The sequence below is a fragment of the Nansenia antarctica genome (genome assembly GCF_963989245.1).
Source record: "Nansenia antarctica genome assembly, chromosome: 3".
Lineage (NCBI taxonomy): Eukaryota > Metazoa > Chordata > Actinopteri > Argentiniformes > Microstomatidae > Nansenia > Nansenia antarctica.
In genome coordinates, this window is record NC_137688.1 from 14,758,929 (window position 1) to 14,771,466 (window position 12,538).

The 12,538-nt window shown below is 45.6% G+C and overlaps 1 protein-coding gene across 1 annotated transcript in view; it reads left to right on the plus strand.

Moving 5' to 3' along the window:
* Positions 1-6,331, plus strand: part of fstl5 (follistatin-like 5) — a gene marked incomplete at both ends in the record, with an annotated part of 134,528 nt that extends 128,197 nt beyond the window's left edge. Inside the window, one exon of the mRNA XM_080526953.1 lies at positions 5,629-6,331. Coding sequence (XP_080383079.1) covers positions 5,629-6,331 — 703 coding nt within the window. The remainder of the gene's footprint in view (positions 1-5,628) is intronic.
* Positions 6,332-12,538: the final 6,207 nt, after the last annotated feature.

The window sequence follows — 12,538 nt, forward strand, 5'->3', positions numbered from 1 at the left end:
TAAAGGGGAAGTAAAGGTGAGGTAAAGGGGAAGTAAAGGGGAGGTAAAGGGGAGGTAAAGGTGAGGTAAAGGGGAGGTAAAGGGGAAGTAAAGGGGAGGTAAAGGGGAGGTAAAGGTGAGGTAAAGGGGAAGTAAAGGGGAAGTAAAGGTGAGGTAAAGGGGAAGTAAAGGGGAGGTAAAGGGGAGGTAAAGGTGAGGTAAAGGGGAGGTAAAGGGGAGGTAAAGGGGAGGTAAAGGTGAGGTAAAGGTGAGGTAAAGGGGAGGTAAAGGTGAGGTAAAGGGGAGGTAAAGGTGAGGTAAAGGTGAGGTAAAGGGGAGGTAAAGGGGAGGTAAATAGAGGTAAAGGGGAAGTAAAGGTGAGGTAAAGGGGAGGTAAAGGGGAAGTAAAGGTGAGGTAAAGGTGAGGTAAAGGGGAGGTAAAGGGGAAGTAAAGGTGAGGTAAAGGGGAAGTAAAGGTGAGGTAAAGGTGAGGTAAAGGGGAGGTAAAGGAGAGGTAAAGGTGAGGTAAAGGTGAGGTAAAGGTGAGGTAAAGGGGAAGTAAAGGTGAGGTAAAGGGGAAGTAGAGGTGAGGTAAAGGGGAGGTAAAGGTGAAGTAAAGGTGAGGTAAAGGGGAAGTAAAGTTGAGGTAAAGGGGAGGTAAAGGGGAGGTAAAGGGGAGGTAAAGGGGAGGTAAAGGTGAGGTAAAGGGGAGGTAAAGGGGAAGTAAAGGTGAGGTAAAGGTGAGGTAAAGGGGAGGTAAAGGGGACGTAAAGGGGAGGTAAAGGGGAGGTAAAGGTGAAGTAAAGGTGAGGTAAAGGTGAGGTAAAGGTGAGGTAAAGGTGAGGTAAAGGTGAGGTAAAGGTGAGGTAAAGGGGAGGTAAAGGGGAGGTAAAGGGGAGGTAAAGGGGAAGTAAAGGGGAGGTAAAGGTGAGGTAAAGGTGAGGTAAAGGTGAGGTAAAGGTGAGGTAAAGGTGAGGTAAAGGTGAGGTAAAGGGGAGGTAAAGGGGAGGTAAAGGTGAGGTAAAGGGGAGGTAAAGGTGAGGTAAAGGGGAGGTAAAGGTGAAGTAAAGGGGAGGTAAAGGGGAAGTAAAGGTGAGGTAAAGGGGAAGTAAAGGTGAGGTAAAGGGGAGGTAAAGGGGAGGTAAAGGTGAAGTAAAGGTGAGGTAAAGGGGAGGTAAAGGTGAAGTAAAGGTGAAGTAAAGGTGATGTAAAGGTGAGGTAAAGGGGAGGTAAAGGGGAGGTAAAGGGGAAGTAAAGGTGAAGTAAAGGTGAGGTAAAGGTGAGGTAAAGGGGAGGTAAAGGGGAGGTAAAGGGGAGGTAAAGGTGAGGTAAAGGGGAGGTAAAGGTGAAGTAAAGGGGAGGTAAAGGGGAGGTAAAGGTGAGGTAAAGGGGAGGTAAAGGGGAGGTAAAGGTGAGGTAAAGGGGAGGTAAAGGGGAGGTAAAGGGGAAGTAAAGGTGAGGTAAAGGGGAAGTAAAGGGGAGGTAAAGGAGAGGTAAAGGTGAGGTAAAGGGGAGGTAAAGGGGAGGTAAAGGTGAAGTAAAGGTGAAGTAAAGGTGAGGTAAAGGAGAGGTAAAGGGGAGGTAAAGGTGAGGTAAAGGTGAGGTAAAGGTGAGGTAAAGGGGAGGTAAAGGTGAGGTAAAGGGGAGGTAAAGGGAGGTAAAGGTGAGGTAAAGGTGAGGTAAAGGGGAGGTAAAGGCGAGGTAAAGGGGAAGTAAAGGTGAGGTAAAGGTGAGGTAAAGGTGAGGTAAAGGGGAGGTAAAGGTGAGGTAAAGGGGAGGTAAAGGAGAGGTAAAGGGGAGGTAAAGGGGACGTAAAGGGGAGGTAAAGGTGAGGTAAAGGGGAGGTAAAGGTGAGGTAAAGGTGAGGTAAAATAGAGGTAAAGGTGAGGTAAAGGGGAGGTAAAGGAGAGGTAAAGGTGAGGTAAAGGGGAGGTAAAGGGGAGGTAAAGGTGAGGTAAAGGAGACGTAAAGGGGAGGTAAAGGGGAGGTAAAGGGGAGGTAAAGGAGAGGTAAAGGGGAAGTAAAGGTGAGGTAAATGGGAGGTAAAGGGGAGGTAAAGGAGAGGTAAAGGGGAGGTAAAGGGGACGTAAAGGTGAGGTAAAGGTGAGGTAAAGGGGAGGTAAAGATGAGGTAAAGGGGAGGTAAAGGTGAGGTAAAGGTGAGGTAAAGGGGAAGTAAAGGGGACGTAAAGGGGAGGTAAAGGGGAGGTAAAGGTCACTTTAGTGTTCAATGACAAGGACGCTTACGGCTCGAACACAGCGCCAACGTGTACCTCAGCTCAACGTGTACCTCACCTCTCTGTCCATACAGACAGCATTTCTGCTGTGGCTCTAACTACGGAGCTGCTACCTTATCTTTGTACATGAGAGAGAGAGAGAGAGAGAGAGAGAGAGAGAGAGAGAGAGAGATCACCGGAAAAATACTGCCCTTGACCTGATGTTCTTTTAACTTATTTACATAATATAATTATAGCCTACGCGGGGTTCCTGCCATGACTATCAACAGATAATTTTCACACACGCGGCGCGCAGAAAAAATAGGCGTGAGTCCAACCTTTTAGATGGCGTGCCGCCAGTGTGAGACACGCTTGAGACGCGCATCTCTCGCAGGCTGTGTGGCTCTTCTAACCCGACACGACTGGGCGATGCTCTACATAATGACTCAGCCTTTGAGAAATCCTCCACATTTGAGTGCGGAATGGTGCAGGGTGGGGGGTGTGTGTGTGGGGTCGGGGGGGGGGGGGGTGTTGTGTATGTGTGTAAGGGGGGGTGGATATGGGTGTGCGTGTGTAGGGGTGTGTGTGGGGGGGTGGGAGGGTGTGTGTGTGTGTATGTATGTGTGTGTGTGTGTGTGTGTGTGTGTGTGTGTGTGTGTGTGTAGGCGTGTGTAGGCGTGTGTGGGTGTATGTGTGTGTGAGGGGGGGGGGGGGTATGGTGTATGTGTATGGTATGATGTGTGTCTGTGTGTGTTTGTGTGTGTCTGTGTGCGGTGCACAATCCCAACAGAACAACAACAAACAAAACGGCAATTAGTTTGTTTGTATTAATTAACAGATCTGCGCTGGGTGACGATGCAGGGTTCACAGATGTTGCTGAGTGGTTCCTGTCACAGTGTGGGGGCGTGCACCCAGACCTCCTCTTACTGCCATTCTCCCTAATGCACTTCACAACGACTTGTTGTTAGGGAGAATAATCGCTTGGCTGCGGGGCAAATGTCCTATGGACCTTTAATGCAGATCTCAATCACTCTGTTATTAAGACCACAGTGGGTGTGCTGGGTCCCTCGATCTGTGCTAATGGACTCTTTCATTTGGGCTTTACACATTACGGAGCTAAGTCCAAATGTACCCTGCTGGGTTAGCTATTTTACTTCACGTTGTCCCTTACGGCGCTGTTACGACAGGCCGCTAATGTGGGTGACAGTGGGGAGGCTGGAGGAGGCAGAGGCTCCTGCATTACAACAAGCCTGACCTCTGATTTCTACCTCCAACAGCCTCCCCTGGTGGGTGTGCAAGGGGGGGTGCTAGTGGTGGCAAGCCGCAAGCTGCGAGCCGACAGGGGGGGGGGGGGGTTGCAAGGCCAGCAGTGGCTATGGGCAGCGCTAAATGGAGAGACATAGTATATGGCCCTGCAGTAAATACAAATATCACATTAACCATTCAAACACGCCCCTGGAATATTAACATACATTTTTTGGAGAAAAGAAAATCGTAACTTTTGATTGGGTGGGCAGGACACATGTTTGGGTGGGCTGTGCCCACCCCTGCCCATAGCCACCATTAATAATTCAATCAGTGTAAATGTGTTGTAGTCAATTCAGAGTAGATGACTGATTAAAAATGTTCCAGCCCTCCGACTATCAACTCCAGACAAAAACAGCCCCAAGCCTAAAGTAGCTGAGCTCCAGCACCTGTGGTCCTGTTTGCCCATACTGTTACCATATGTCATCATACGGTCAATCCCTCTGCTCTGTCCTCTAGACCCACTCAATCAATCACTTTGGTCTCCCCTTGTAGATCTAACGGCCGTTACTCCCTCGATGTGTTTCCCTTTGAACTCAAGCAGTTCCCCCCCGGGGCTCGTTCTTGTCTGTGATTGGTTCAAACGCCGCCTCAAAGAACTCTTGGAATCATCCCTTGGGATTCCATCAGAACATTCTAGAATCTGAATATGAGTAAAGCTCAACAAACCAAACAGAGCAACTTCATTCAACCAAGCACAGCCATATGCAGTATACAGAGCCATATAGGCATATATCTAGACTGTACTTTATATGACATTTATATTTAGATATGACAGCGTCAGTCTGTGTTTCTGCATCAAGGAGAAAGGCCGGGGGCAGTTTTCCCAGTCTCTCTTATCTCATTATAGTCAATACACCACTAGAGGTTCAGCTCAGTCATACCTCATTTGATGGCTGCCAATCCCCACCCACCCACGCCTCCGCCGCCACCGCCGACCGCCTCGGCCCACCCATCCCGCACACCCCCCTGCCTGTTCCCCTTATGGACGATACAATCAGTGGATCAATGCTTTACTTCAGACGGTTGATAATGTGCTCCATCACTGTGAAACAGTCATCTTCTGACCACCACGGGGACAAGCTGCAGAGCCAAGCCATTGAAATTTCATCAAAAGAAGATGGATGATAGGGAGATTGAAGTGCGTGTCAGCATTGATCACATCGCATTCACATTTAATTGAGGGCCTTGTCAGGCCATCGCATATTCAACCCCTCTAACAATCCCCTTGTCTCCCCCCACCTCCCATTTCCCTCCCACCCAGACTTAAAAAGAGTGAATTGTAATGTTTCATTATCACTCTCTCCTTGGGATTTTCTATGCGTAATAGAGTTTTCAATGATTCATAACGGCCCATAGAAAATCTATTAGACGGTTGGCGAGATATATCAGCTCGCCGCGCTAAGATCACTCAACTGGGCCGATAAGACAATGGCGGCCGAGCTGGTTGGAGCCGGAGCGTATCCACCCCTCCCTCCTCCCCGACAATAACATGGCCTTTCACTGAGGAACTCGACTGAGGAAATGGGGGAGGTGGTATAGTACAGTATAAAGCAATTGTCTTATCGCCCCAGATGAACGATCGGACCGTAAGCGAGCTGAAATCTCTCTGCGCCCACTAATAGATGTCCTCTGCACTTCCAGCCAGTACTACAAGTACAGTCGGGAGCTGAGGAGCTGACATATCAGAACTAATAGAGCCTCACACCTCTTCCGTCCAATGCACTCATACTAGCGTTTAATCCTGTAGAGGGCCGTAATGGGGGGGAGGTGGTGCAAATTGAAATCCTCGTCGTATAGGGACATTCATCTGTGTAAAGAGCAGGGCCAAGTCGGCACCTACTGTGTTCCTGAGGAGGACGGGGCTCTAGTGCAGCAGTAATGTAATACTATTCATAGTAATACAGTAAGTGTAATTGTGTCTTGACGGGTGGTTGGCTGTAATTCTCTGTGAGTCTCATGGGTCTTTGCTCTGCGGGGGTGTGGGTCTGTAGGCCTACCTCCCTGTTGGAACTCAGAAAATGGAGTAAATAACCGTGTAGTGTATGTCTAATAAATGTTATCGAAGTGTTTGAAGTTCAATCTACCTATTATTTCTTTTTTTCCTCGTCCTTCCTTTCCATGTGTAGGTTCGGAATCGTTCTCCACAGGAACGAGCCGGCTCTCCACAAGATGGACCTGGAGACCACGTCGTCCGTGAAGAACATCAGCCTGAAGGGGTACAACTGCGTCCCCAAGTCCCTGGCATACACCCACCTGGGAGGCTACTACTTCATCAACTGCAGGCCGGACTCAACTGGCGCCACCCAGCCCCAGCTCATCGTCGACAGCGTCACGGACGCCGTGGTCGGCCCCAACGGCGACGTCACCGGGACCCCCTACGTCTCCCCCGACGGGCACCACCTGGTCACCGTGGACGACCGCGACGGCCTCCTGAGGATCCAGACGATCACGGTGCGCGGCGAGATCCGGCCCCCCTTCGACATCCACACCAACCTGCACCTGTCGGACGTGTCCTTCATGCCGTCCTTCACCGAGGTCCACCAGTACAACTTGTTCGGCAGCTCGGGCCGCCAGACGGACGCGCTCTTCGTGGAGCTGAGCTCGGGCAACGTGAAGATGATCAAGAGCCTGAAGGAGGCCGTGCGGTCGTCCGAGTGGCCGTGGAGCGGCCGGAGCCGCGTGATGACGGGAAGCGGGTTGTTCGGACAGTACCTGATGACCCCCTCCAGGGAGTCCCTCTTCATCCTGGACGCCCGCCTCAACAAGCTCAACTGCGAGATTACCGATGTGGTGAAGGGCAACGTGGTCGTATGGGTGGGCGAGTCGTAGGCAACGTCGTAGGCGATGATGACCTGTCTGTTGTTAATCGGTTAATTATGGTATATAATTGCACTGAATTTGGTTGCAGATGTATAATTTATGGGTGTGATATTTAAAAATGTTAGCGTTTCTCAAAACCCAAATTCTAAAACTGTTCGAAAAATCGCATTGGACATGTGGGATCTTTATCCGAAAAAATAGGGAGCGATTGTTTGGCATTTGTTTTGGCAAGCTGAGATTGAAATCTTGAAATCTGGTAATGTTGAAAACCAACTGGGTGGTTCCATTTCCAACAGCAGTCGACACCAAGGTATCACCTTTTAGGCGATCTCTATTGAAATTAGCGAAATTGCTCAGTACGTAGCTGCATTCTAGTTTTTTTAACCTCTCACTGATTTCCTCCTAAATAATCACCTAAAACGATGTCCTGATAAATCAAGGGAGTCAAATATGTGAAAACTACCCCCTTACGTTTCGCCCCCCACAATCCTCCTCTTTTCCTGTGCCTTGAAGGAAAACACACCACACCACACACCACACCACACCACACCCAACACGTCATTAGAGTAATTAATCCTGTCACGCCTGCAGCTCTGCCACTTTCCCTCTTGTCCCTGACCCTCCCTCCCTCCCTCCCGGTGAGAGACATTCCAGAAACATCCTCACGCTCCTCATGTCTTTATCTCCAACCGGCCGATGTGACGCTGAGCCGTTTCAGCCTAATTAAAAAGATCCCTCGCTGAGATCCTGTCCCTTTTGAAGTGGAGATGGAGAGATTTAGTTGTCTGTTATGATAGTCTGGCTTTCTTCTAACCTTTGACATGTGATTTCTATTTTCTGTGTGTGTGTCCGAAATCAAAGTCAATGGCGGCGGATGGATCAAGTTAAATGGATCCCCGGATTAGGATTGTAGAATAAATGAATTTGAGTTTCCCATGAGTCTATGAGTCAAAAGCTATGAGTCAAAAGGTCGGTGTGTAGAACAAATGATGTTCCGATTCCAACATCCCTGGCCTAAGTAAAGTCTTAGTGTTCAGTAGAATGTGCTGTGGGAACCAGGCATATGTGTCAATCATGTTTTAAACATTATTATTTTACTGTATTGTGAAATAACAATGGATTAGGTGATTGGGGTAGTGGCTTTCGCGGAGTCGAGTGTATAGAGAGGGGGACTTTCAGCAAGAGTGTCGGTGTAGGTAGTGACCTTGGTCTAGAACCTTCTAATGTGAGTCACAGTTACTTTCGAAATACTGCAAGGTGGAGCATTGTCAGGAGAATCAGTTGTACCTAAGATACCAAGGCTAGCAAGCATCTGGCCCTCTTTGACGCTTAGGATAGGAACACAGTTACCTAGCTTGACACATTCTATGCATTCTCACCCTAACACTCTGAGACAAACACACAATTTGATGTTAATCTTTGTTTTTGTTTTTATTCAAATCTAATATTGGACCTTTTGGTGTTAATGTATTATGCACATGCCCATTTACATTTTCAATTAAGAACATTCAATGTTTTATTTTGGGTTTTATTTTGGTGAATTATTCAATCGTTTTCTATCACGTTATTTTGTTTGGTGATTCCCTCTCTTTGAATCCCATAGGATTGTATAGTCCCTGTGACATTTTTCTTAATTGTGTCTATCTGTACATAGCAACAGAGTTGACTGTAAGTCCATTAACATAGCAGACCTAGGTTCAAATAGCATTTGAAATCATTCCAAATACTTTGCTGTGCTTGACTGAGTTTGCCTGGCTTAATGGAACGAATGAAATAATCCCGAAACTGCAAATACCTGCCCGCCTGTCACTCAAGGCAGACTCAAGCAAATGCTCAAAGTATTTTCAACTATCTCAAATACTGTACTTTTCTACCCAGGTCTGCGACATTGGTAGTTTTCATACACTGTTTGAGGGCTCTGTTCCTTGGTTTTGATTGAATATGCACCCTACTTTTTAAGAAACAAAGAAAAACGGCAGCACCACCACCTTTCAGTCATCTTCTGCCATCCTTGACCAAGTGCATTGTGATGTCATCCACCTGCGACGTAGTCACCGGTCATTCTCCATATAGCCATGTCATGTATGGTATGTTGATTCATGTGGTTGTTACTTATGTAGAGGAAATACACGCTTGTCATTTTACCCAACAATAAAGCTATATATCTATACCTTGGAAAAATGGCTCTCAGTGTCTTTTCTCAGTGTCTTTTCTCTGTTCAGTTGTGACTGTAGCAAAGCTACCTATTCAGTGCAGAGGGTAAATAAAGTCGCCCAAACTTTCAACGTCCTAGAGTGCCACGGTTGACTTTATTCAACAAAAATGCATAAATGATGATGCTTCATTTTGTAGCCAATCAAAATATTGTTGTTAGGTAAATACGACATAGAACACTTGGCACTCTAGGTGGTGAGTGTTCCGGAATTATTTGGCAGTTGGTGAGTTCAAATTGCAGCGCCAATATGCCCATTTTTAATTCAGGTGTAATTGGATGCACCTATGCAGCGATGTTGAAGGTTTAATCTAATTTACAACGTACCCGTTCAAAGTGTTGGCGTGTGGACATGTTCTGCTAACTGGGGGATTCCAGTTTTACGGGCGTGCCAATAGAGTGAACAAGAGAGCTACATTGTTTGGTCCATGTTTTAATTCTAGACTACATCAATAGGCCATTAAATATTCTCACATCCATGCCAATATTGGGTAACAGGCTTTGTTATTTATGCTATGTAATATATTCATAGCGACTATTATTCATACACATATATTTATGTGTAGCTGATTAAATAATGGCACTGTATTTCTCACAATAAATACAGGCTAATTAGACGATCTGCGGTCTGTTTATCCTCTGACATCTTAATCCTTTCTGTGCCCTCATGCATCCACTCCGATGTGAGAAATGTGAAGGTTATAAATATTATATAAAGTGTCTTGTAGTTATGCATACAGTACAGCTCAAACTCCTCACCTGGGGAAACACAAGACAGCTGTTATGAACGGAGCGACCAAGTTTAATTTCCCAAACCCCTACTCATCTATTCCTTTTACAGCCACTCAGCTGCAAACATGCTAACGACGTTGTAAGCCAGTAGAAAAGTCAAAACTGAGAAAAAATAATTTTCCTTAAGTTCCTCACATAATAGCATGATAGCACAACCTGTCAGAACGCTCCTCACTCTATCCATCACAATTATTCTGCAATATGAATCAGTCAAAAACATCCTCAGCCAGATGTGCCAGCCTCCAAGTAATTTAGAATTACCTTAAATACATCCAATGTTTAGTTTAGTTTATTTATTTAGCACACAAGAGATTGTGCAAGGAGGGAACGAAGCCCAGAAGGCTTGTACATAGTTCCACTCCCGTCAATATCTATGTTTCAAATAAACATCAAGGGACACTTAATGCATGTCAATAGGAGAAAAGAAACCACAAACAAAATCATATCCATCGGGCAGAAAGGTAGGATAGCACATACAAACACACAAGACAAAAAAAATAAAAAATAAAAATAAAATAGATACAAGGATAGTAAGATAAGTAAAAAAATAAACATAGATTTCCATCTTGCCCACCTTTCAACGGGAAAAGCACTACAATATAACACAATGAAACCAGCTCCTGAAGATTCAGGTCATTTTGCAACTGATTCCAAGCAGAGGGTGCAGCATACTTCAACGCCGTTTTTTCCCAATTCAGTACAAACTTTGGACCTATAGAAGTAATACACTCACAATATCTTCCTAACTTTTCTGAAAGATGGTATTCCCCCCTCCCTCCCCCACCCGACGACGACCCCCCCCTTCTCCACCCGGAGACTCTACGACGAAACCGTTGAACAATGGGCGCCCCCCCCCACCCCCCAATCCTCAACGTGACGATGACCAAAATGGTGGTGACTATTTCCAAGTCAAAGACATAAACTCTCTATTTGGACACAGCAGTAAGGGCCTGCATATTGTTCACCTTAATGTGAACAGTCTTGTGCCTAAACTGGACCAAATCAGAGAAATGTTCCATGACAGCAAGGTTCATATTTTGAGCTTCTCTGAGACCAAGTTTGATGAATCCATCAAAGACCCAGAGATTGAAATAGTTAACTACACAGTCATCAGAAACGACAGGAACAGGTATGGGGGTGGTGTCTGCATGTACATTCACAACGATATTATCTTTAACACCCGTGATGACCTGAATCATGACAAATTAGAATCTGTTTGGGTTGAAATTATCTTTAACAAAGCAAAACCGGTGCTGGTTGGTTCTATCTACAGACCTCCCGATCAGAGTGATTTCTATGATATTCTTGAGGGGTGCTTGGATGACGTTGACTGTGTGGAAAAGATTCTTATTGGAGATTTGAACACGGACATGCTCAGAAATGAAGCATCCGTTTTCAAATCCTTCACTAGGTTTTCTGAATTACACGGTCTCCGTCAACAAATTACCAAACCCACTAGGGTGTGTATTTCTACTCAAACCACCATAGATCTCATTCTAACATCGGATGAGTCCAAAATCTCCAAGAGTGGGGTTATTGTATGTGGGCTAAGTGATCATTACATGATCTTTTGCACTCGTAAAAAACAAAAACCCAAGGCTGGCGGTCATAAAACTATAACCACTAGATCCCTTAAATCCTATTCTAGTGAGGCCTTAAACCATAAACTGGAGAATCAAGACTGGTTTGATGAACTAAAATGCACACAGGTTGAAGAGGCATGGCTAGGTTTCAAAACCAAATTCCTAAATATTATTGACAGTATAGCCCCCATGAGAACCACCAGGGTTAAAACCCGATCGGAACCATGGATGAATTCGGACATTCTAAATGCTATGAAAGTCAGAGACCTAAAATGCTCTGAAGTTCAAAAATGCAAATCAAAATTAGTGAAACACTTAAACGAAGATCACAAAACCCACTTTGAGAAAATTAAAAACAATGCAACAAACTATGCAATCAGGTAATTACCATGACCAAATCTGCTAAGAAAGAATACCTCGATAACAAAATCGAAGAAAACTTAAACAAACCACGTGACCTTTGGAAGCTACTTAATAGCCAACTAGGTTGCAGTCAAAAACTCAAAACCAGGTCTACAAACATCAGCATCAAATCTGGTGATTCTCTCCTTACAGACAAGCTGGATGTGGCTAAGTGCTTAAACACTTTCTTTACAACCATAGCCACTAAATTAGTTAACAATCTACCACCCCACTCAGGGCGTTATGGTGTAGAGCACATCCGTGAGTTCTACAATAAACTGGGTGTACGCAATGATGATTTTAAACTCTCCATGGTGTCAAACGATGAGGTGTTTAAAAAGCTAGGCGCTCTACACTCAGAAAAGGCCACGGGCCATGACAATATTCCAGCCAGATTTCTAAAAGACTCAGCTGCCTCCATTACCCCAATCATCACCCACATAATAAACCTCTCCATCAAACAGGGACACGTCCCCCTTGACTTTAAAATAGCAAGGGTAACCCCACTGTATAAAAAAGGAAGCAAATTAGACCCAGGCAACTACCGACCTGTTTCTATTCTTAATTCCATCTCGAAACTTATGGAAAAAATAGTTTATGAACAGGTCGATAGGTACCTTACCGAAAAAAAGCTGATGTATGAATTTCAATCAGGATTCAGAACATCCCATTCCACTGACACATGCCTTCTCTATTTGAACGACCACATCAACCATGAGGTGGACTCGGGCAAGTACTGCGGCATGGTCATGCTGGACCTCCAGAAGGCCTTCGACACAGTAGATCACCACATATTGTTAGATAAACTGAAAGCAATTGGGTTCGATAGAACATCGGTGAGCTGGATGCAATCCTACTTAGAGGGGAGGGAACAGGTGGTTAGTGTGAACGGAACACTGTCCCCCCCCCTCCCAGTGACCTGCGGCGTTCCACAAGGAAGCATTTTGGGACCTTTACTGTTCCTAATATATGTGAATGACATGTCATCAGCATGTGATTGCAATTTGTTCCTGTTCGCAGATGACTCGGCTCTGCTGGTCTCTGACAGGGACATATTGCAGGTGGAAAAAGCGCTAAGCACTGAACTGAGTAGAATCTGCATCTGGCTAGCTGACAATAAACTATCAATACACCTAGGTAAAACTGAAACCATCCTATACGGATCCCCATCTAAACTCAGAAAGGCTGAAAATTTTAAAATAAAAGTGGGTAACATTAATATCACAA